The sequence below is a fragment of the Zootoca vivipara genome, chromosome 4, assembly GCF_963506605.1.
Source record: "Zootoca vivipara chromosome 4, rZooViv1.1, whole genome shotgun sequence".
NCBI classification, from domain to species: domain Eukaryota; kingdom Metazoa; phylum Chordata; class Lepidosauria; order Squamata; family Lacertidae; genus Zootoca; species Zootoca vivipara.
In genome coordinates, this window is record NC_083279.1 from 61,127,918 (window position 1) to 61,152,608 (window position 24,691).

At 40.1% G+C, this 24,691-nt stretch overlaps 1 protein-coding gene across 2 annotated transcripts in view; it reads left to right on the top strand.

The window, feature by feature from the left end:
- CADM2 (cell adhesion molecule 2) overlaps window positions 1-24,691 on the top strand; it is a 354,958-nt gene that overhangs the window by 265,169 nt on the left and 65,098 nt on the right. For both annotated transcript variants that reach the window (XM_035116024.2, XM_060273644.1), the window contains exon 6: window positions 5,430-5,520. In XM_035116024.2, the coding sequence (XP_034971915.1) occupies window positions 5,430-5,520 (91 nt within the window). The remainder of the gene's footprint in view (window positions 1-5,429; window positions 5,521-24,691) is intronic.

Below are 24,691 nucleotides of genomic sequence, written 5' to 3' on the forward strand. Positions count from 1 at the left end.
TTACAGGACATGTGGACACCTGAACATCTTGACTCCCAAAATGGAGAGAAAACTGAACAGCAAAAGGTCAGATGTAAAAGAGCAATGGAACATTACACACTTCCATACATACTAGCGATAAGACAACCTATTGTTAGGTCACTGGTTTAATTGGTTTAGTTTTGTGATTACCTAGGGGTATAAGTGGGTTTTCTGTGAGCATCTAAACAGATTCTGACCGTGTGCACACCATACATTTAAAGCACCTTTTCTTCCCCCAAGAATCCCGGGAACTACCCTTCTGAGAGCTACAATTCCCAGCACCCATTACAATTCTCAGCACCCTATTAAAACTATAGTTCACAGGATCTGTGAGTGAGTGCTTAAAATTTGCTTTAAATATACACAGCCTTAGCTTGTGATTTGAACAACATGGTCCCTTCTAGGAACATTCTCAGAGTGGATTGGCTTTATTATTTCTCAAAGAGCTAATAAAAGGCCTCATTGAAAAGCCTCTCTGAAGTGTAACACACGACTTCTGCCCCCCACGCCATTACTCTGTTTCCTTAGCAATGCTTAACTTGGATTTGCTTACTCAATACAGACATTTTCCCCAAGTTTGGGAAGTTTTGAGAGAGAGAAAAAGACCTATCATCTCCAACTGTTTCAAGTATTAAAGCGAAGTATGAAAAAAAGTCTGTAGAATCAAGCTTTGACACTCAAGGTCTCAGAAGGAGAGACAGCAGGTGTATATTTAAGCATTCTCAGAACTTTCAATCAACCATTTAAAGAGCTGAACACAAAGGGATTAAGGATATTAGCTTTCTTGAAAGTACCTAATTGAATTCAGCAATTCATATTATTTCTAAGAACTAAATAAAGCTTTTCTAATAAGTATTCCTGTCGTGTAATAATAAGAGATATTTTTTGTAGAAAAGAGTGGAATGAAGGAAAACAAGCACATTTCTGAAATGTACAATTTATGTTGTGTCCCCCCCCAATATCTTTCAATATGGTTTTTATTCCTGCAATATGTGTGTACCCTGTATCACTTGCTGATCTTTTATCCTCTTTAAATCAAGATAGTCATCATCATCACATCTATCTATCTATCTATCTATCTATCTATCTATCTATCCACCCCTGCCTTTTTTCCTGTTGGGGCTCAGTCATATGGCAAGTGCCCAGCACTTCTGGTAACTACCCCCAAGTGATTGTGTTCAGGGTTTGGATTGCCTGCTAGAGAATCTCTTAAGTGATCAGTCCATTACACATCCTCATTGTAAATCAGGTAGTTTTGAATCAAAGGAAAGCCAGTTGCCTCCAGGAAGCCCACAAGAAAAGAATGAAAGAAACAACTTGTTCCCTCCAGGAAACCATCAAGTAAAGAATGAAGGAAACCATTTCTTTTCTTCAGAACCCATCATTATATGTGTTTCTTATATTTATCCACAGTGGTGGCAGTTATAACTAAACAAAGCCATTGGAAACACTTTTCCAGGTGGAATCTGATAGGGAAGTGAAGGGATGGCTGCAGTGCTACAATTTTTCCTAGTATGATCCAGCAGGCATATCAGGGCTAAGAAGTGTTTTCCTTAGACGTAGTCAGAGGAGACTGTAGACATTTATGCTACAGACCTTTTCTAATGAAGCTAGGTCATGTGAATTTGAACATGAACTGATGGGCTAATTAGACACTGTTTTTTGTAGTTTAACGGGTAATCAGGTCAGAGCAAGGTTATTGCAAGAAATGGACTTTACTGCAATGAATAGTGATTATTCACATGGCTAATGAAAGCTGAGCTTCCCAAATGAAAGTGTTAACAAGCCGTGAAAGAATAGAAGTACTTCTAATTAAAAATGAATATCAAATGCAAAATACCAAGAGAAGAAGAACTGCAGGCACCAGATTCGTTTCCAAAAAAATTAAGATGTGCAAGCAAATGCTACCCAAGCTAGATAGTTGAAATCCATCTAAGTAATGTGGTCACTTTACTGTTTGGTATTTTGAAAGTACATGTTCTGTGTAGTAATTAAGAGTCTTTCAACCTAAGAATAAGAATAAAACAGAGATGGCTAGCCTTCTTCAGGCTGAGAGCCAAATTGACCCCTGATCAATCCTCCAGGGCCTAACTGGGAATGACTGGTGAGTGGAACGTGAGCACAACCACTTTTTTCTATTATTATTTTTTGAGGGACACATTTTGAAGGCCTTGAGGGGTCAAGAAAACCTTTTCGCATGACAGAAACATATCAGGAGGCATATGATAGTGGTTGATAATATAGACAGGTAGATACATAGATCTAGATATATGAATTTTTTTAAAATACAAAGTTTGGGAGAAAATATTTAATGGTTTTTTTTAAAAAAAATGAATGGACAATTTTAACAGGACTTGGAGGACACACAATTTTTGGCATCATGGCATCGTAGTGGTTGCAGTAGGTTTTCTTTAAAAAAGTAAACTTTTGTGGGTCTTGGGGGCACAATAAACTTCTGAGGGGGGTGTTTTATACAATGTATGAGCAATGGGTAAGGCATCTGGGAAATAGATGAATGGCTGCTTGATTCCATGATTGAGCAACATATTGCTATGCACACACACACACACCCCAAAATCTCTGCAGAGCAGTAACAATATGCCAGGGTTTCCAGGTTCACCTTGGGTCATGTTTCCGTTATGAATTCAGGGCATGGTGGAGGCTGTAGCGTTTTAAGTTATATGTTTTATTTTACACCGATATACACCTGAATCTACATGGAGAGGAAGAGAGTCCACATCATTACATTTCCAGAGTGTCTTCTTTTCTTCTCTCTTAGCTTCAACCAGCTTGAGTCCAGAGGAGCCAGCCATGTTCCCCAGTCTCTGGGTTGCAGCCTCTCCAGCCAGCAGCCAAGATGGTTCTGGGCTTTGTTCTCCTTTCTTGTTCTCAGCATGCCCCTGCTCCAAGCTACTCCTCCCCACCCATCTGCAATTCTAAGCCTGTCCCCTCACAGTCAACTTGTGTGACAAAGTCCCGGGCCCCGCAGTTCCCTTACATAATAAACACACAGACACAAATGTTTAGAATAATGGGATAAAATAGGTCACAACTTTATTCATTACAGATGTGAGCGGTTTCACTTAGGCATTGGGTGAAACTGGACTATATCCTGACTCCTGCCTGTCTGCAGGGAGTCTCATAAGGGTAAACCACCTTTAGGGGGAGCTCTATGATATACATCAATTAATAGCACCCCCAGGGTCACCGAGGGGTCGTGGCATGGCCCTAGCCCACGCCCAGGTTTCAGACAGGATCCACACCCCCAGATCCCTTTAACGGGATACCCTTAACGTTGAGGTGCAGGCAGAGGCAACAACCTTCCCACCCATAAACAAGGCTTACCCAATGCCTAACCGCCACTCGAGCCCCAAAGGTTCAACGCCAACACGCTCACACCTGCAACCAATCTCTAATGCCCTTAGCTATATCAACCAGCCAAATATTTCCCATATCAGAAAGGTGAACACCATCACTGCGAAACAAGGCCTCCTGGTCAAAAGTAATGGCGGGGAACTGTGTCACCTGGCATCAATAGTTGCACCTTCCGTGCCACCACACAATTAGCAATTTTGTTGACCATGTTGATTGCCGCAGGGTGGGGGCAATCATGCCAACAGCGCCTCTCCAAAAGCTGGAACCAGATTAAAGTAGAGTCTGGGTACAAGGCAGCCAGCCCTCTCACCAACCTCATTGGCCAGCCAGGAGGGCGTGACGCGGGTGGGAGTCCCTGTGAGGTGGGTGGCATCCCTCCTCCCACAGCCGGGTCACTGGGAGGTCCCAGATGCCCTCCCGCAACACCCCCCCCCCCAGGAAGGGGAGCAGACTTGGCAACCGCTATCTGCCCAGGCCTAAGGATTCCTCCTTGATGTGGGCCATCAGTACCTTTTGTCACTTTAACACCTCTATAGCAGATGAGACCCTGGCTTGGAAATGAAGCTTAGCTTGTATTTTTTCATTGGTCTGGAATCTTCCCTTCAATACTCCAAATATTAGATAGATCATTCATTAATTTCTTGGGTTTTAGGGGGGCCTCCCCCTCCAAATAAAACCTCACAACAATATATATTTATCATAGTGAGTGGATGGTGCTAGTAGGATAGGAGTCAGCAGTTGTCCTCTAGGAATGTTTTGTTTTTGTTTTATTTACTACATTTATATTCCGTCTTTCCTCCAATGAACTCAAAGTGTCATACATAATTCTCACCACATATTTTATCTTCAAATAACCTTGTAAGCTAGGTTAGGCTTTGAGAGAACTACTGTTTCAAGGTCATCCAGTGGGCTCTGTGGCTGAGTAGGGGTTTGAACTTGGGTTTCCCCACTCCGGTCCTGAAAGACCTACATTGGCTCCCAGTACATTTCTGAGCACAATTCAAAGTGTTGGTGTTGATCTTTAAAGCCCTAAATGGCCTCGGCTCAGTATACCTGAAGGAGTGTCGAATATTTTAAAGTTTAGCATGGATTATATACAACAGTGTGGTAATCTTATCTGATGTCCCCATAAAAATGGTTTGAGGTTTGTTCGTTTTTTAAAAAAATCAGACTACAAGGTATATTCACAAAGGAGGGAAATACTGTTGCATTCCTGAAAGTATATCCTCAGGTATACGCAAGGTTTTTTAAAAAAGAAATTTATAAGAGCTCATGGAAGACTTTCTATTATGAAGTCTGATTACTATGCCAGTAAATATGTTCATTTGAATATACTTTTAATGCAGTTTTTTTTGTAATAACATTCACATCCATCTACAAAGAAAAGGCTGTGTGGAGTGCTTGTTACTCATTTTCAGGAAATTCATGTTTCTGTTTTCTATTTCAATTGCAAATCTGTTTATAACCATGTTCTCCGAGGAATGCCCGCAGTGATGTAGGGGTGTCTTTATTTTCCTCTAGAACTCAGCTGTTGCTTGTTCAGTGATTCATTGGTAGACTACAGCATGCAGTACTCAAGGCTACAGAATGGGGCAGGGAAAGGCTCCAGCACACTTTCTGGAGAGTGTTTCTGTGTGGCAGTGAAGGTAGCAGGGCTGTGTAAAGGTACATGGCTACCGAGTTAATAGCAACACCTGACACTAGCCACTGATGTCATCACCTGTATCAAGCATGGCTAGTTGCTCCAGAAACTGTCCTGGCAGCTTTTTTGTTACAGTGCAGCACCCCCTTGTAAGGACATTAGGCCCCCATCCATATTTGGTGGTGCTCAGTGGCAGAAGCTACAGTTCACCAGCAAGCCTCGGCACAATCTCATACTACCACCTGGTCTCAGAGTTGGCAAAGGACAATATATATTAGAATCTTATCAAGTCCATGGATATATAAGTGAAATCGCACACTGTTTAAATGATTTGCATAATACAATGGGTGTCCAGTTTTAATGTAATTCATCAAATATTATCTTTTTCTAGATCTTCCGTCAGTTAAAATAATCCCTTCCACGTTATGGCCAGAAGAAGGACAATCTATAACTTTGATTTGTGAATCCAAAGGAAAACCACTGTAAGTGATTTAACAACCAATATATTTTTGTTATATTCTTTATTCTCCTTTGATTGCAGCCTCTGACTGCAAAACTCTACTGTTTTTCTCTTGTCCTGGGGTGTAAAGTGATCTCCGGTACTGAAAACCCCTTGAAGCATGTCTTCATTAAGTGCCTATGGAAGACTGGTCTTTTACTTTGTCATTTATTTTAGTTTTGGGAAAGGATTCCTGCTGTGCATTTTTTTTAAAAGTAAGCTATTTCAACCTGAAAGGATTGCAGGCTTATTTGCTGTTCACATCGTCAGACTGATGATAGGTACATATTCTCAAAGCCTCACATCTGATGAAAAAACTTCTAAAATCAACACATTATTTTATCCAAGCAAAGTGTTGAACTCTTTGCCTGCTTTGGTTGTCATTTACATGGTAATTGGAAATTTAATGATATATGCAAATTGTCTTTTCAACTATCTCACTTTTAAAAATAGCATTAAGAGAGTGAAGCTGTATATGTTTGAGTTTCAGTTGAAATTACTTTTTTCTTCACAAACCTTAAGCCCACTCACAAACTCTTATTATTCTTACTACTACTACTACTACTACTAGACAGCATCTGCCACTTGAGGAGAAAACAGAAATAACCCCACTATTGCATTACACTTCCCAGGCATAACCTCCATATTTATTTTTATTTAGTGTATTTATTATCCGCCTTGGAACTGAATGTCCCCCAGGGCAGATCACAATAAAATACAAATTACAGGCTGAATCCATTTCACAAATGGGACTTGGGTCTAGCAGACTCATATTCATAAGAAAGGCTTCAGGAGTAAACCCAAAGGAATCAACCATAACCGCTGCCTTCCAGGATATCTTTGAGAAAAGAAAAGGCTATGGAGTAAACTGCTCACAAATCCAGAATGGAGTCTCTAAGATGGTTGGATGGCGTCTTGTATGCCTCCTTCTGGCAATTCCCGCAGCCAAGCTGGTGCCAATCATACTGCTCTGTTTTTCTTTGGACCACTTCAGCGAGGCTGAGAGTGGGGTCTTGTTGTCTGGGCAGCCCAGGACCTCCATACACACTGCCCAAACTAGCACCTCAGAGAAGTAAAAAACAACATGGTTATTATGCGTAGTTATGAGCTATTGGCCTCTGTAGCCACAGCAGGCGCTGTGATTCTCCAGCGGTTTGACTTCATCCCTAGGGGTGCACTCCATTGACTCTCGAGACAGACATGCCAACAAAAAAACCACTTCACTGTTTTTAGGAGAGGAAGCCCTTCTAGAACACAAATGATATAAGAGGAATTTAGCTTTTTAAAAAAATGTAATCTCTCTCTGCTGTGGCTTTGTCTCTAGTCTACTGGAGTTTAGCCTGTTATTTGCCTGTTAGAGGTGACACCAATTCTTCAAGTGCTAGCTGGCTGTTCCTGATACATGTGTGTCCAGTTTCTTCTCCTGCTGCTGCTCTTTTTCTTCCATAGCTAGTGCATAAGCAGTGTGCAAATCAGCAGTATGTCATTGCTTCAAGTCTATAGCTCTCTCTTATCTGACACTGCCTTCCTTCCTCCTTCCAACCCATTATTTTTCCTAGCTTGAGGCTTCTTTCCTGGGTTTCTGGTCTCCTCTCCACTCAGGTAGGCTTCTGGACAAAGCGTCTTAATTTTCTGTTACTCACTGCAATTCTTCATGTTCAATGAACTTCAGCTGTCCATCTGCTCCCTGTATCTTCTTGGCCACCCTGATCTGGGTGCTCTGTAGCTGGGCTTCTGTGTAGTATTGAGATAAGGCTCTCACCTACTCACTTAGGCCCCATTTGCACTGTATCAATCCACTTTAAGTGATCATAGAACTTTTGGAACTATAATTTGTTAGGGGTGCTGGCAGTTGTTAGGAGACTCACATTTCCCTTAAAGAGCTACAATTTCCAGAGTGGTTTAACAATCAGCCCCTCTTGCCAAGGCAGTCCGGGAATTGTAGCTCTGTGAGGGGACTAGGGGTTTCCTAACAACCTTCAGTACCCTTAACAAACTCTGGTGCCCAGGATTCTTTGAGGGAAGCCATGCCTACTTAAAGTGGCATGATATTTCTTTAAATGTATCGTGCAGATGGGACTTTAAAGGTAAAGGTAAAGGGACCCCTGACCATTAAGTCCAGTTGCGGACAACTCTGGGGTTGCGACGCTCATCTCGCTTTACTGGCCGAGGGAGCCGGTGTTTGTCTGCAGACAGCTTCCGGGTCATGTGGCCAGCATGACAAAGCTGCTTCTGGCAAACCAGAGCAGCGTACGGAAATGCCATTTACCTTCCTGTCAAAGCGGTGCCTATTTATCTACTTGCACTTTTGATGTGCTTTCGAACTCCTAGGTTGGCAGGAACAGGGACTGAGCAACAGGAGCTCACCCCGTCGCGGGGATTCAAACCACCAACCTTCTGATCCGCAAGCCCTAGGCTCAGTGGTTTAGACCATCGTAGAGACTCCAAACTCTTCTTCAGCTGCATGTGGGAGACCATCACAGTGAATTTCACAGTTCTTAAGAGAGCCACTGGTGTTGCTGCTGGTAACATTCTGCTAGCTTTTAGGCTTGCTGCTGCATCTGCTCCAGGAATCTTACCATTCTTCCTTCTATTTTACCTCAGGCACTTGACACACAGTCCTCCTTTTAGGAAGCAGAATCCCACTTCTAGCACCAGTGTTAATGCATTCCCAATCTCCAACCAGTTGGTGTGTGGTGTGTCCTACCATGTTAATTTGAGCAGTTGCACATTCTGGGAACTATTCTTGTGTAAGTAGCTCCCAAATCTGTCACCATGATTCTGCTTCATACAAATGCAGGACCACGGCACGATGGCAAAATTGACAATGTGAACTGGACCACAATGTGAAACTAATGTGAAACTAATGATACTGAATCTGAAATTCAGCAGACACCACTCTCTCTTTCTGTCTCTTTTTCTGTCTCTCATGCTTCCAGGCCATTTCCAAGGGTCCCAACTCCCCCAAAAGATTTTTCAAATGTTGCAATGGAGCAGATGGGGAGGGAAGCCTTAATGTGCAGAGCCTGTGTGCAATCTATGTGTAGTCAGAAAATTTGTAGCTGTGTTTTCACAACTTACATTGAAAATGTGGCACTGCATGCAGTTCCCATCCAGGGGCATCTTTTCACACAAATAGTACCACCACATAAGCTTGGTGGAAACCTATACTCCTGGATGCTTCTGTGAAGGCTGTCTACAGGTGTGAACTGGTGAACATGAAGACAGCATTATAGGATCAGAGACTTGCAGAGCCAGAAGGGACCCTGAGAGCCAACCCCCTGCAGTGCAATGACATATGCAGGCAGGAACAATCAGTGGACTTTACAATCCCCTTTTGAATTTATAGACTTGTTTAATTCTTCAGGACTTTAGCACAAAATTAAGAGGCTGAGAGAATGCTACCTGGAATAAAATTATGCTCATCACACATTGGGTCATTTTGAAAGCGCAACCCACACTGGCTCCATTTTTATGCCAATTTCCCTGTCAGGACCTAAAAAGGCTGAGGTCAGGGCGTGTCTGACTTAGGATAAATTGATGTGCTGATTAAATGTGGATATAATGTTTTTTATGGTTATGATGCTTGTCATGATATTGTGCATATTAGAATTTGTGCACCCTTTCAAGTGTGAAATATTTTTCCTCCTTTCACTGCTTCTAAGCAATGATGCTTGGCAGATAAGCAAATGGTAGTTCTGTAACTGAAAGTATGCAAGAGCAGGCTGTTTGAAGCAATACATTTTGATCTCCAAATGCACTATGCATAGTTCTTATCAATTAACACCTGTAACAATCCAATGGAAAATAATGATGCACATGGTGTAGAAGTGGTAAAGGAATGCACTCTCAGAACCTGTAAAAATACCCTGCCAGGAAGAGAAAAAGTCTGTTGCTTCCTTCTTTCAGTCCTCTTTCTCTGTAGCAGATACCACACTTTTAAAAAATAATTTTCTTGCCACTGTGCCCAGAACTCATAGCCAGACAGACCTTATATTTGACAGGTGTCAGACAGGAGTTAAGATTTTCCTTTGTCTATGTGTCTTATTCAGAAGCAGTACTTGGGCTGACTAATGGTTACTTGACATCAGATAGGTGGCTTTTCTCTTCTTTGTCTTTTTAAAGCTCAAGTTTTATTATTTGTGTCAAGTAATACAAAGTAACTCAGAATGTCTTGTCTTCTTGGATTCTGCTTGATTTAAATGATTTGGAATATGTGTTTCAATCTAATCCCTTTGTGACTATTAAAGAACCCTCTACCTTTCTTAGCTAATGCTCAGAAACAGATTCAGCACATATCTAGAAATGTAATCAGCTTGATGAACAGAATATGAGATCTTACAAGAATAGTAGCTACAGGGCCAAATATATATGTACCACAATATTTATTAACCTTCCCAGAAGCAACACACATTTCTAAACAAATTATGCCATATATATTATACTAGCAGAGGGTGTCCAACCCTGTCCAGGAATTTTTAGAAACCAAAGATATATTTTGATTTTAAATGGATAGTGCAATTTATGTTTGGACCCGTCACACCAAAAACCAGGTGAAGTCATGCCAAAGTCACATCCAAACATCAGTGAAGACTGCCATCCTCACCTCGGAAACCCTCATGCCAAGTTTGCCATCAAATGCATGCCAAAAAATAGGTGAAGTCATGTGAAATGAAATAAAAAAATTCCTTCAGTAGCACCTTAAAGACCAACTAAGTTTATATTTTGGTATGAGCTTTCGTGTGCATGCACACTTCTTCAGATACACTCTCATGTGAAATGGACATTTTGGTCTACCATCTTGATTCAAAAGGTTGCCTGGGTGTCCAAATTGTAACAATATCCACCACCCCCACCTTGGGAGCACTTGTGCTTAGCTTGGCAATAATATCTTGAGAGGCAGCCAAGCCTATGCCAAAAAACCAGGTGACAATTCAGTCCTGCACTTTGATTCAAAATGGTGGCTGAGTTTGGCAATGATATCTCAAGAGGCATCTGAACTTATAGAGAACAAATGGACAAACAGACTGACAAACCACTCTCTAAAATGCATAGTGAATGATGCTGTTGTATCAATAAAAGTAACTGAAAAAAATATGACAGGTAAAACAAAGATTTCATGTGTAGCATTACATGAGCACAACAGCCATGACACTGTAGTGGTTGCTTTTCCTTATGGTGCCTCATCCAAAAGACATGTCAACACAAACAAAAGGATGCATTACAAAAACTTTCTGGACTTTTTTGATCAGTACCACACTCTGCAATCCACACTGAATAGTGCATTCTAAAGTATTCAGCATACTAAAATAATACTGGAAGCTGAACAATCCTCCGAGTGTGGAAATTCTGCTTTTTTTTTTAGCAAGGCTCCCATCTCATGTTGTGTTTAAGACTATCTCAGAGGGATGTGCTATTTTCACACAACATATCATTCATATAAAAAATGTGCTCTGCATACAAGGTATGGAAATATTTATGTCATTGATTCTATTAATATAGAAATGCTACTTTGAGGAAAGATAAAAGGGACGCGGGTGGTGCTGTGGGTTAAACCACAGAGCCTAGGGCTTGCCGATCAGAAGGTCGGCGGTTCGAATCCCCGCGATGGGGTGAGCTCCCGTTGTTCGGTCCCAGCTCCTGCCAACCTAGCAGTTCAAAAGCACGTCAAAAGTGCAAGTACCGGTAGATAAATAGGTACCGCTACAGCGGGAAGGTAAACAGTGTTTCCGTGTGCTGCTCTGGTTTGCCAGAAGCGGCTTTGTCATGCTGGCCACATGACTTGGAAGCTGTACACTGGCTCCCTCGGTCAATAATGTGAGATGAGCACTGCAACCCCAGAGTCATTCACGACTGGACCTAATGGTCAGGGGCCCCTTTACCTTTATGCTACTTTAAGGAAAGATAATATTTGCTCTTGTTACCTTCTATGGAATATGCAAACAAAATATAAGTTGAAATTTATCTATTTTGAGACGGACACATTCACAATATCTTTGCTTACTTTTAAATATCTTGAGACAAGCAGAGTTGTGAAGGATTTCAGAGTGAGAAAAGTAATTTATCTGCTACTGTCTTCAAATGGAATGTCCATATGGCTTGGCTGTATGAATAATGTAATCTTGCAAAATCCCATATTTTGAAGAAACTGGAACTAGAGAACAATATTCACATGTCTATCTATGTGAATAGACACTTCAAGCAATTGACTTCAAAAAGTGAACAACCCTTCTCACAATGCATTCCTTCTATTTTTATAGAACATCATTAAAACCAAAGCATTTGAAGAACTTGGACCATTTTTCGTGATAATTTTTGTGCTTAAGTACAAATATATAGTTTATATGTGAAGGCCTTTCCATTGTGTAAATCCTAATTTCTCCATTTCAAAGCAAGGAAGGCCTCCTCTGATTTTTGATACTATTTGCCTATATTTCTCTTGTATAAATTCTGCTATACGGAAGAGTCAATTTCTCTATGTTCCATCTTTAGGAAAAGCAAACTATGTATGTACAGAAGAGACAACCTTCACTTTGCTGGTTCACCTATTGTAGAATAAGCACTTGAGGGAGGCATGCCTGGTACTGGCCCTGCTTATCTTTAGCACTAGGTTAAAACCTTTTGTTTTGTCAGGGTATTTTAAACTATGGTATTTTTTGCTGGTTGAAACATATTGTTGGTTTGTTTTGTAATTTTAAATTTATCTCAGAAATTCATTTTTGACATGGAGTGATTTATACACTTTTAAAATTAAAGCAAAATATAGAATAAAATTATGTGCCCCTCACAACTAACCACAATGTGTATGTTTGAATTCAGTAAAGTTCTACGCAGAGTAGGCCTAGTGAAATTTATGGCCCTATGTGAATCATGTCCATTAACTTTGGTGGGTCTACATTGAGAATGACTAACATTGGATACAACCCTTAAGAAGCTCCCTTTAGTGAGGTGATTTTTAAGGATCAAATAACTAACCCTGGAATAAATTATAAAATGTAAGAAATGACTTTGCTGTGGGTAGAGATGTTATCAAATGTAGATGGTGTGGTGGAAGGAGAAATCAGCCTGCATAAAGAGAGAGTGGCTAACCTCTTTTCTTCATAATACATGACTACTAGCAAAAAGACCTATTGTCTCTGGCTATCAGCCGCTCCCTGTTTTGTGTGTTCTGGTCACTGAAGTGCCTCCTCAAGGTGACCAACTCTGTAACATAAAAAGAAAACTTGTAGAACAAATACAGTTGCAAGTAAGGCGTAAATTTGTCTCAGTGTATCTGTGTCATGATTAGACAGACATTCAGAAAGTGTTCCCCCTAGTATAAAGTTGGGATTTTAGAGACTAACTAGGATGGTTTCTATGATACATTAGGTTGAGTCAGGTGAGAACCTATGATGACTGATAAGTATTTCCTGGGTTGCATGGCTGGCAACTTAGCATGTGCTCCTGCCCTCCCTCCTTGCAGGAAGCACTTCCTAGTCATCCATATGTGTGACACTGTGGACCATCTCCCAGACCAGTTACAGGTAAGCTACTCCAATTTCTTTGTGGAGAAAGAAATTCATTGGATGCGGTGAGCCTTAGTACTCTTTGCCAAGGCAAGGTACTTGGTTTCCTTGCTCTAGCAGTGTGAAATATGAATGAGGCACACAAACTTAAGATCAGATACCTAAAGATCTTAATGGCTATCCTCAAAGACTCCAAGAAGTCACTGCTAACTTCTGCTTGGAAAGGATGGGTAGTAATAATTGGAAAAGTAATTCAGATAAAGCCTTTCGATATTCATTTTCAAAACATAAAGTCAGAATTGGGGTTTAAAGAGTATGTAAGCTCCCTCTTTTCAGGAATGTGGATTATATTTCAGAGAAGAATGCAGTACTCTTAAGGTTACAGCCCTAAGCACACTTACCTGGAAGTATGCCTACTGGACACAATACGACTTGATTTGCAGTAAACACAACACAGGATTGTGCTCAGAGGCAGAGGTTCCAAAAGTTGGGAACAGAGTCAAACTTTAGTTTCTCCATGAGGTTTGAATGAATATATGAATCAAAGGCTAATATGTAGGTCACTGCTCCCATTACACTATTTATCAGGGTAAACATTTACCATATTCATTCAAATGTAGGAGATATTAGTAGATATAATAGAAACAGAAGAAGCTTATTTCTTGATATAATTGACAGATGATTGACAGATTCCAGTAATCATCCAGTAAACATTTAAACAAAAATTAAATACTTGCCAAACATCTATACCCAAGACCATCAGGCAAGGTTTGAGGAACTTGTGGGCAAAATTTGTTTGTATTGATGGCATCAGATTCATATAATGCATACAAACTGTACATCGGTTGGACTAAAAAGCTACAAAGAATCATTTGTGTTAAAGATTTTGCTCAATTACTTGGACTATCAATAAAGTATTAACAAATGGAACTCTTGGTTTATTTTTCTATATGTCTTTCTGAAACATTGCTGAGTAAATAGGAATAATGTAAAGAGCTTTTTTTTTTACTCATTCTCCATAGCTGTCCTAATTACATGCAAAACAAAGACTATAATTGCTATTTGAGCTAAGATTTCTATCAAAGCTGACATGGGTCAATTTAAGTATGCAAATAATTGAAGTAGACTGGGATATATGCCCAGAGATTTGAAAAAAATAAAATATGACAAGTTTTCTATATATTATTGTACTCAATTTTCATTTTAAATAGTTTTAACATCTAATTTTTTTGTTGTCTACTACCGTAATTTTTTAAAATCTCTCCAGCTGCCTACTGTGTGGAATTTCCTTTGAAGCTAGATAGCTTTGAAGAGACTGCTTGTCCCATAGTAGTCAATGCTGACTTTACTACGGTAATTGTGCATCAGCAATATGGTATATGTTCAATTACACATTCTGAAGTCCTACAGAAGTCACACCTGAGGATGAATATGACTCCATTGAAGGATAGGTGCCTTGTAATAAAAAGCCAGTTATTTTGAAGTATAAATGTTAGTTTAGTATCCCTATTCACAAATATTACAATACATTTAAGGCTTGGAATTGGTAATGTAGCATTATACAGAGAGTTATACTTATAAAAATGCATCATTTCTGATAAGGTGTAAACACATACTATAATAATATATTCAATTTCAAGTTGCAGTTAATAGATTTGCTGTCATGCAACTAGATTTTCATTTTCCGTTTGGGAATCCCTTTGTCCCTACAAAGCAGCAAAATTGGTGTCATAAAAAGTGTCATGGAAGGAAACAGGGAGAAGCATTAGAGCCAATTTATAAATTACACTTCACAGTAAAACTCTCACTATAGTACCTAAGAACTTCTCTTCCAGTTGTCTGTAAAGTGATCAGATGGCTTAATGGGCTCTGTTCAGTAAAGAGCTTTCTTAAGACTCAACTGCTTTTCCTACAATGTTTGCTCCAAAAATGGTGCAGAAAAAAATACATTGTGAAGGAAGAAAAATCTAAATGCAGCCTGTACATGTGATACATCATTGAAATGCATTTTTTTTCTTTCCCTTGAAATTATGGAAGACAAAAATATAATTTTAAAAGTCTGTATCTTAGAACTAACAATTACTGTACGGCAATGGCATCTGTGCACCACTTAACCCTAGAACTTAGGAACCATGAAAATATAATCAAAGATCTTTTAAGCATTCAACCTTTCAGAAGAGGGAAACAAAATGAGCAAATTTGTAATATTCTCTTCCCATGTCTTGAATTTGATATTATCATATCCTCTCTTCAAAATGCTATCATTGGCATCAAACAAGCAACACCTATTCATGTAGTAAAGAGGTGTTACTCAGCTGATTGTTAGAGATTGTGCCACTTTTATGTATCTTTTGTTTCTATGTCATGCCCTTTCTCCAAGGAGCTCAGGGTGGTGTACATGAAGTTACAATACTTTTGATTGACAGCAGTTGGCCCAAGGTAACAGTCATAGGCAAAGCTGTCAAGTTCTCCCTTTTTTTAAAGGAAAATTCCCTTATGCTGAATAGGCTTCCTCGTGAGAAAAGGGAAAGCTTGACAGCTATGGTCATAGGTGTTCATAGGGGAGAAGCAAGAGGAACAGTTTCTCCCCCCCCCCCCCAATGAGTCATAATCCCCAGATTTCCAGATTTCATTTAAAAAAAAATCCTAGCAGTTGTAGACAATGATGTGCGCCCAAAAAAATTCAGCGTTTTATTTTTCTGTTGAAAAGTTTATGATTCAGAAGTTTGTTAGTTACAATGAATTGATTACTGTATGTCAATTCTAAATACAATATTAGGCAATATTTAGCTCTTCAGCTTTGTTTACTAATTGCAAATACAATAAACATGCTAAATTAGATCATTTTCTAGCCAAATTAGCAACAGTAAAAAGAAAGCCAAAAGTTATGCCAGACAGTCTGAGCCAAGGACCTATCAAAATACTGTCCAGACACATGGCAGTTCCATGGGTCAAGGCAGCTATACTCAGAAGCTGAAGATTCAGAGCCGGAGTCTTTATACTCCAATAACTGGAAGTGATTGTGGCTGGGTAAAAAACACAGGAGAAGAGAGTAGGGATCCATATGACACTTTTGCCGTTAAATCTGGTCCCCTCCAAATACTTCTTTCTACATTACTGATGAGGTTCAATTCTCAAGGCTACAATCATATACACCCTTATTTAGCAGCAAGCCCTACTGAATTTAGTGGGGCTTGTGTAGAATGCACAAGTGAAATTTGTCTGCAATAACAGATGGGTTTCAGAAATTATTTTTGGTTTTTTATTTGAATGAATGTATTATTACTTTTTAAAAAATATTGTGTGTTTAGTAATTTGAGTGACAGTAATACTTAATAACAACAATAAAGCAATTGAATGAGGCCCTCCATTTTCTATATTGTATTTTCCTAGGAGAAGATAATATTTTCCCCTTTTAAAATCAGGCCTTCAAATAAAAATTGTATCCTCAAAAACTATGCATAAGACAGTTCTCACATTCAAGTTTGATCTTTAGCATGTAAGAGTATTGGGATAAGGAACAATTAGTGATTGTAGTCTAAAGTTGCAAACTTTAAACACAGATTTTTAATAAACAATTAAAGTTAACTGCAGTTCTTTATAAAACCAATTCCATTCTGAGGAGCAGAGCACAACTATTCAGTTTCTGTTTCAAGTGTTGTAGTCTCATCGAGTTCCATGGAATGACAGAGTGAGACTTCAGTCCCAACTCACTCAACTGAATTCATTAGAACTGACTTCTGAATAGATATAGTTAGGATTGCATTGTTAAAATGTTAATTGCCCCCCCTCCTTCTCAAGTGGAATTTAATTCTTTTTCTGTTGCCTCTTTACATGGCTTGGGATCTGTTGTGTCTAGTGGCTTTACATTGTGGATTTTTTTTTGTTAAACAGAGCAAAATAAAATCCTGAAATTATACATGAGTTGAGATGCCTGTTAATTTTCATTTACTAGCAGCCCTGCTTATTGAAATACCTCCTGTTTCTGTTAGTAATGCCAGATACTACGCTTGGCAGCTACTCGGTTCTCAGCAAAGCTTTCTTTGGGAATGGGCAAAGAAGAAATCTCATGACATGAGTAGGCAAGAAAAATCATGACAACACGTAGGAAACAGCTGTGGTAACTGAACAGCAACTATTAGCATGAAAATGTGTTAGATGTAACAAGCTTATTAAGAGCTAAAAGCCATTAAACCAATTGCTTTTAGCTCCTAATAACTTTATCATTATTCTTTGTTTCTGAAATCTCCCACAATTTAATTCCAATGATGAAAAATAATTACAGCCTTTTAGTTCTGGAAAGGGTGCAACACTCTTAAGGAAATATGTACTTGTATACATCGGAGTAGAAGTAGCTGCAAAAAGAAGAAGAAAAAGTAAGAAAGAAGCAAAGTGGAAGGTTTTGGAACAAAGACCTACAAAAATAAAGTTGTGGCTGAAGGGTTCTGAGCTGGTTTTATTGCACTTCTAGTTCTAAGTCTACAGCATCACATAATTTATTGGAGGTACATACAGAATATTTGTTTTTTTGCAGAGGCTTCATGACTCTGATAGCTGTTTAACAGGTAACAACATATAGTGATTGTATTGCAACATACCGTAATATATATATGTGAGAGGGTAGGAATATCAAAGTTTTCTGTTTTTTTAAAAAAGGTGAAATGGGGGGAGGCAGAATAATTCAGATTTGTATCTTCTATTAGCAGTCAAGATCAGCTTAGTGAGGGTGATTCAAACAGTTATTTGACTAGGCATTTTTGGTGTTCTCTTGATATCTAAAGTCTCTGTCTCTCCCTGCCCTGCGGAAAAAGAAACTTCCTGTGAGCTCATCTGTTCCCTTTATGATTTGTATGAGGTAGACAATCCTCTTTAGGCAATGCATAGCAAAACCTCTTAGAAGTACTGCAGATTATAGATTGCTGGTTATTTCTTGACCGTCGCATCCGGGTCCCACATGCCTTTCCCCCATGTGTTGGCTTTTCTGCCCCTCCCCCCCTTTAGCTAGTGTGTTTTTGCATTCACAGAAAAGGGCAGCACCACTCCATAAGTTGGCTAAGAGTCCTCTTTTGTCCCAGATGGTCCATCATTTTAAGGTTCTGTCCAGATTCTATTCCGGATGCTAGAGTGTTTTCTTCCTCTATCTTACCTTTTCCTTTCTAAACTACAAATGTAACAAGCACTGCATGGAACTTCCAACAGTTTCCAGATCATCAAGGAAAGGAATAAAATAATTCGAGGTCAGGAAAATGGTTAATATTTCTTGCAGGAGCAAGTCCTCCCTCTTCCATCTTTCAACATCTTGTCCACCATTCAGGCAGCAAGAACGTGAGCCTTGGGGAGGGGGAAGGAAGAGACAGACAGACAGACAGACAGACAGACAGACAGACAGACAGAGGGGATGGGTGGATATTGTGTATGTGTTTGTATGGTAGGTAGGTAGGAAGAAATGAACTCAAGTGAACAAACACTAGTGCCTGGGGGAGGGGAAGTATTGTAAACCCAGTCTGTGGCAATTGTTTATGTGCGGGCGCGGGCCTACCTCAATTATTTGGTTATGAGAGCCTTTGCCTTTAGCTTTGTAGTCCTATTTAAATTATCCTTATTTAAATGTGCATCTGTGCATATAAAGTATGCAAATCAGTGTATTCTTTCCTCTTTTGGAGGATGCAAATCTGCCTTGAGTAAGCAGACACCTAGTAATCAACAACAGAAATGCAAAGTAGCAAAGAATCTTCCTTGACTGTTGCTGCCCCAGACTTCACAAGCTTCTGGCTACTTGTTTTTCTCTCATCTTGCTCTGTTCTGGCTTTCATTTTGCTTTTTAAACTGTTCCTGGCTGTACTGCTCCTCTGGTTCCTTGACTGCTGGCTAATTTCCAGATCTCCTAGCAGTTGACCACCTTGCCTGAACTCAGCATGTTACTGATTTATCCTTTTGATCTGACACTCAGCCCAGCTTGATCTCATTCCTGACTCAACTGGTGTGCTGTTTTTCTGCTATTCTTAGGTTTTTAGCATTTATCTTTGAGGATTAGTGAAGCTTTTTGTTAATGAATATTGATAAATGAATCATTCCTATGTAAGGAAAATACAGGCTTTAAAAATATGGGCTTTAAACATGAAGAAGTAAGAGTGAGGAAATAATTGAATTTAAAGCATGTAGAGTGTTTTGGGGTGCAGCTGATGATAAGAGGTTGTTTGCCACCGTGCCATGGCTGGTTGCCTTTTCTGAACTGTAGCCACCCCTCATTCAAAATAGCACAGGAGTATCCTTTAATTATTCTCACATTTCAAAAGTCATTTGCAATGTAGTCAAGAAAAGTAGGGGGTAGGCATAGGTCAGATGGAAGACAGCAGTCCTGTTGTGAACACAGAAGCTCCTAAGTCCCTTTTCTGGATCAAGGCCTTTGTTTCCTTTTTTATTCATAAACAGCTGTAGTAAGAAAACTGTGAGAAATTGTTTCTTCTTAAAAGAGGGAAAACAAAGAATGGGAAAGGCTCAGCATATTTGAAGGACAATAAATATCTCTCCCTCCCCACCCCCAAGACATGCAAATGTCAGCAGTATCAAGATAATACAGTACTCAAGTGGGTGCATCAGAATAGCTGTTACAAATTACTGAGATTAATTGAGAGCCATGTTAATGCTAATGAAATGCAGTTGGGGATGTAAGAGAGGAGTTGTACAGTTTGCACACTTTTGTTCTAAATACATTCTTTCATTAAATCCTTGGATTCTCGCTTCACCACCAATTAGATGATTCTGCCACTTTCAGCTGCTCCTGCAGCCCCCCCCCCCCGCTTCCTGAGTTGTGCAGGTATAACAGTTGAGCAAATATGGTAGGGGATCAGAAATAAGCAAACAGCACACTACCAGATTCACAGGAACATTCGTCCCATGAGTATATACCGTGTTTCCCATAAAATAAGACGTACCTATAAAATAAGCTATGGCAGAATTTTCATCCGTTGACAAAATTTAAGACATACCCCGAAAATAAGCTGTAGTGCTAGGCGCAGTTCTGGAGGGCGCCAAGGAAGAGGAAGAGGCCTGTCGGGTTGGGGCCCGGAACCGGATGCTGTTAAAATTGCCATTGTAATTTCCCCTCCCTGCTCCATTGCCTCGCTTGCTTTCTCACCTCCGCGAACCTTCCCCACCCGGTCCTTCTTTCTTCCTCCCCCTCCCCTTTTCAGTGGTCCTCTTTTCCTCTCTGCCCCCCCCCACCCGCACTCCGGTGTCTGATTAAACGAGAAGGAAGTTTGGGAGTGGAGGCTGCGAAGCTCTCCCTTTAAGAGAAAGCCACAGTGTCCCCTGGTAAAAGGCTGAGATTTCTTCACCAGCCCTGTTTACTTACTACAGCCTTTCACTTTCTTCCCCCAGTGTCCTGCCAGGTTGGCCCCTTATCCTGTTATGGCACTTAGGTCTTTATTGGGTGGGTGATGAGACAACTTTATAGGGACAGGAAAAGGCTGGATCTTCCTGAAACTTTTTCTTTCTTCTGCTGCCGTCTGTGCAGCAGGAGGAGGCAGGCACACGGAACCATATGGTACTTAAGGTAATTAAAAAATAAGGCACACCCTGAAAATAAGCCATATGCTTATTTTCTTGAGTAAAATAAATATAAGACGGTGTCTTATTTTGGGGAAAACATGCTAGGAAGCTACCTTATTCAAGGTCAGATGAATGCCCACCTTGTTGAGTATTGTCTGCTCTCCAAGGTCTCAAGCAGATGTATTTGCCTTCACCCCTTATTTAACTCTCTTAACAGGAGATATCAGGAATTGAACTAAAGCACTGAGCTTTGGCCCCTGCCCTCTGAAAGCAGCAGCACATACTGAATATATATTAGACATCTAAAGGTGTCTTATGCTGAGTCAATCAGTCCTGCTTAGAACACTACTACCCACTTTACAATCCTGAGCAGAGATCTGCCCCAGTCTTCTTATCAGACACCATTTTAATGGGAAATGCTAGGGATTGTACTTGGAATTGTATTTTGCTTTTGTATTTTGGGGAGGGCTATTGCATTTGAGCTCTGCTTATGAACTTTACAAGTCATCTGGTTGGCCACTGTGGGAATGAGAGGCTGGGCTAAATGAACCATGGTCTGATCCATTCAGTCTTTTTAAATGAAATTGCCTTTTCCCCCTCTCCTGGCCAAACTGCAGACTGCTTCTTTTGAGCCAGTGGGCCCACAGCCCACCCTTGGAATAGTCAATAGGCAAACCAGTCTCATAGCCACCACATCCTTTGGAGCAGGCTGTGAGATGGCCATCCAAATGGCTAAAGCAATCTGCTCCCTTAATAGGCACTTACTGGTAATTAGCATTTATGGTTAGTAGCAAAGCCATGTGAAAGAGAATCCTTAAACAATAGGAAAGAATCTTATCCACCTTTCCTCAGCTTTTGCGCTTGGATAAAATTGTCCCCTATACTGTATATTTAGTGCTTTTTCCTTGAGCTAATTTATAATGGCAACCCTACTTAACCCATTCTTGCATGGCATGCATTCCCTAGGGTGAAATAGGATTTAAACTTTTATAGGGGATTTAAAACTTAGTTTAAAGGATTTATAACTACGTCATTTCTCAAATAGAAAATGTGTGTGTGTGTGTGTGTGTGTGTGTGTGTGATTTACAATGTCATGCTATTGCAATGACATTTATATTGCTGGATGTTCTTCCATTTTTTGCCTCAAGGGTCTCTTGAATTTTTTCACCTTTATAGTTTCCTTTTTATGTACCCCAATTCTGGATACATTACAGTGGTACCTCGGTTTATGAACATAATTGGTTCCGGAAGTCTGTTCATAAACTGAAGAGAACTTTCCCATTGAAAGTAATGGAAAGTGGATTAATCCGTTCCAGACGGTCCGCGAAGTAACCGTTCATAAACTGAAGTGAACTTTCCCATTGAAAGTAATGGAAAGTGGATTAATCCGTTCCAGACGGGTCCACGGAGTACTTAAACTGAAGTGTTCATAAACTGAAACATGGGTGTAATTGGTTCTGGAAGTCTGTTCATAAACTGAAGCGTTCATAAACTGAAGCGAACTTTCCCATTGAAAGTAATGGAAAATGAATTAATCCGTTCCAGATGGGTCCGCGGCGTTCATAAACCGAAAATTCATAAACCGAGGTGTTCATAAACCGAGGTTCCACTGTATTTATAAGCTATCAGCAACATTTAAATTTTGCAACCACATATACTGTAGCAACAAAGGTATGCACAGTTTAGTTTTTAAAGTATTGTTTTGTTCCTGGTGCCATGTTCCAATCCATTTGACCTTAGCATGCAAATTTAACAAAGCATCTATTTTTAAAGTACTGACATAAAGTTTATATTATATTATATTCAGCAACTTATGGCAGTTTAGAACAGCAGCTGCATTGTTATTGTATGCATGCAGAAGTAAGTCTAGCTATGTTCAACAAGGGTTACTTCCATTTAAGAGTGGATAGGTCTGCAGCCTTACCCATCTGTTCTAGAAGCAGCAACACAAGTGCAAACGTAAGACGATCCTGATTAGTTGACATCAGTTTGTCTCAAGAGACAATGAAAAAGTGCAGCATCTGGGGTAAAGTGAAACCTCTGGAGAGTTACAGTGCCTGCTGTGGCTGTAAAAAACAATATGGGAGTGACACGTTTTATTGCAGCTGGGGCAGATTAAGGTGTCTGGTTTTGTTGTTACAGATGCACTATGAAGTTTTAGGGAATGTGCATTTCTCTGAGGCCTGTATATATATATATATATATATATATATATATATATATATATATATGCACAATTTCCTCTTCCTGGAAGGATTGCGTGCAATGTGCACAATGGCTGCTTGTTAAGCACATTAACTTCTCAACTTACATTCTCCTTATTATATACACACCATTCTAAAATAGTAATAATAATGCAACCCAGATTGTTACTGCAAATCAGAATAGTTCTACATACAGTGGGACCTCGGTTTACAAATGCAATCTGTTCCACAGAGGCATTTGTAAACGGAGGCATTCGCTACCCGAAGGCACACTTTTACACATGCGCGAAGCGCCGATAGAGCACTTCTGCGCATGCGCGCGCTGTGCAGATTGTTTCTGCACATGCACAAGCTGCACAGAAGCGATCTGCGCATCCAACGCCACGGAACCCGGATGTAAACACTTCCGGGTCCGTGGCGTTCGTAAACGGAGGCGTTCATAAACAGAGGTAGTTGTAAACCGAGGTCCCACTGTATTCCTATATTTGTGCAGTTGATGTTCCGCTTTATGCTTGACGACATAGTGTGCAGCATCTATAACTACATTTACTCTGTGAGTCACAGAAGAGAAATCCGCTTGTCTTTCTTTCGAAGATAGTAAGTGGAGATAGGAGAGGAAACAGAAAGCTTTCTGCTTCTCTTTTCCTTCTATTCTCCCAAAGGCAGACAATAAAATCTCTTGGAAGGTTTTATAATGATGGTTTTATAATGATATCTTGCGTTCCCTTTTAAACTGCAGCGGTAAAATACAGCTTTGGATCTTTTTCTCTCTTTTTTAATTTCATGTTCTTTCCTCCGGGAATCCTGAAGGCATGGTCTTATTTTATTTAAGCATGTATTTAATTGTGGTTTTTTCTCATGCTGACTCATTCTATTATCACTATTATTACCGTTATCCAACAAGCTGTTCTTTCAACAAAAGACCCCTCAATACCATGAAACAATTGGCTGTTGAGATCAACATTAGTTTCAAAAGGGTTTGCCATTCAACTCATTGAAGATGGGGGAGAGCTACTATTCAGAGAATGTATTGAAAGCACAGTGAGCACACAGAACTAGCTGCATGATTCGTTGGATTCTGACCATTATTAGTATGTTCAATTCCATTCTGTCTGACATTGGTGGTTTGGGGAGAAGAGGTACCGGTATTTGCAGTGCTTACAACCAATTTATGCCTTGATCTTCTCCCACTCCATTCTTTTTGTTGTTTTGTTGTTTAGTCATTTAGTCATGTCCGACTCTTTGTGACCCCATGGACCAGAGCACGGCAGGCACTCCTGTCTTCCACTGCCTCCTGTAGTTTGGTCAGATTCATGTTGGAAGCTTCGAGAACACTGTCCAACCATCTCATCCTCTGTCCTCCCCTTCTCCTTGTGCCCCCAGTCTTTCCAAGCATCAGGGTCTTTTCCAGGGAGTCTTCTCTTTTCATGAGGTGGCCAAAGTATTGGAGCCTCAACTTCAGGATCTGTCCTTCCAGTGAGCACTCAGGGCTGATTTCCTTTAGAATGGATAGGTTTGATCTTCTTGCAGTCCATGGGACTCTCAAGAGTCTCCTCCAGCACCATAATCCAAAAGCATCAAATCTTCAGTGATCAGCCTTCTTTACTTCATATCTTCCATTTCATTTTCTTCCATTCATTTCTTCATTTTCTTCCATTCTTTACTTCATCCCAAATTCTGTCCTAACACCACCCACTCATTCTCTGCTGCTCACACCCCTGCCTCCCGAACAAAGAGGGATCATGTTTACAGGTCACTAGGTATCTGTCCTGTCTTCTCAGCATTTCCACCCTTATTTGCCTTGTACATGGCTTGCCTGCGGGAGATGCTCTGGTGTAGCTGCACTATCCTGAATTGCCACAATCTGTTTTATTGCACTGGTGCCAAGCTCCCT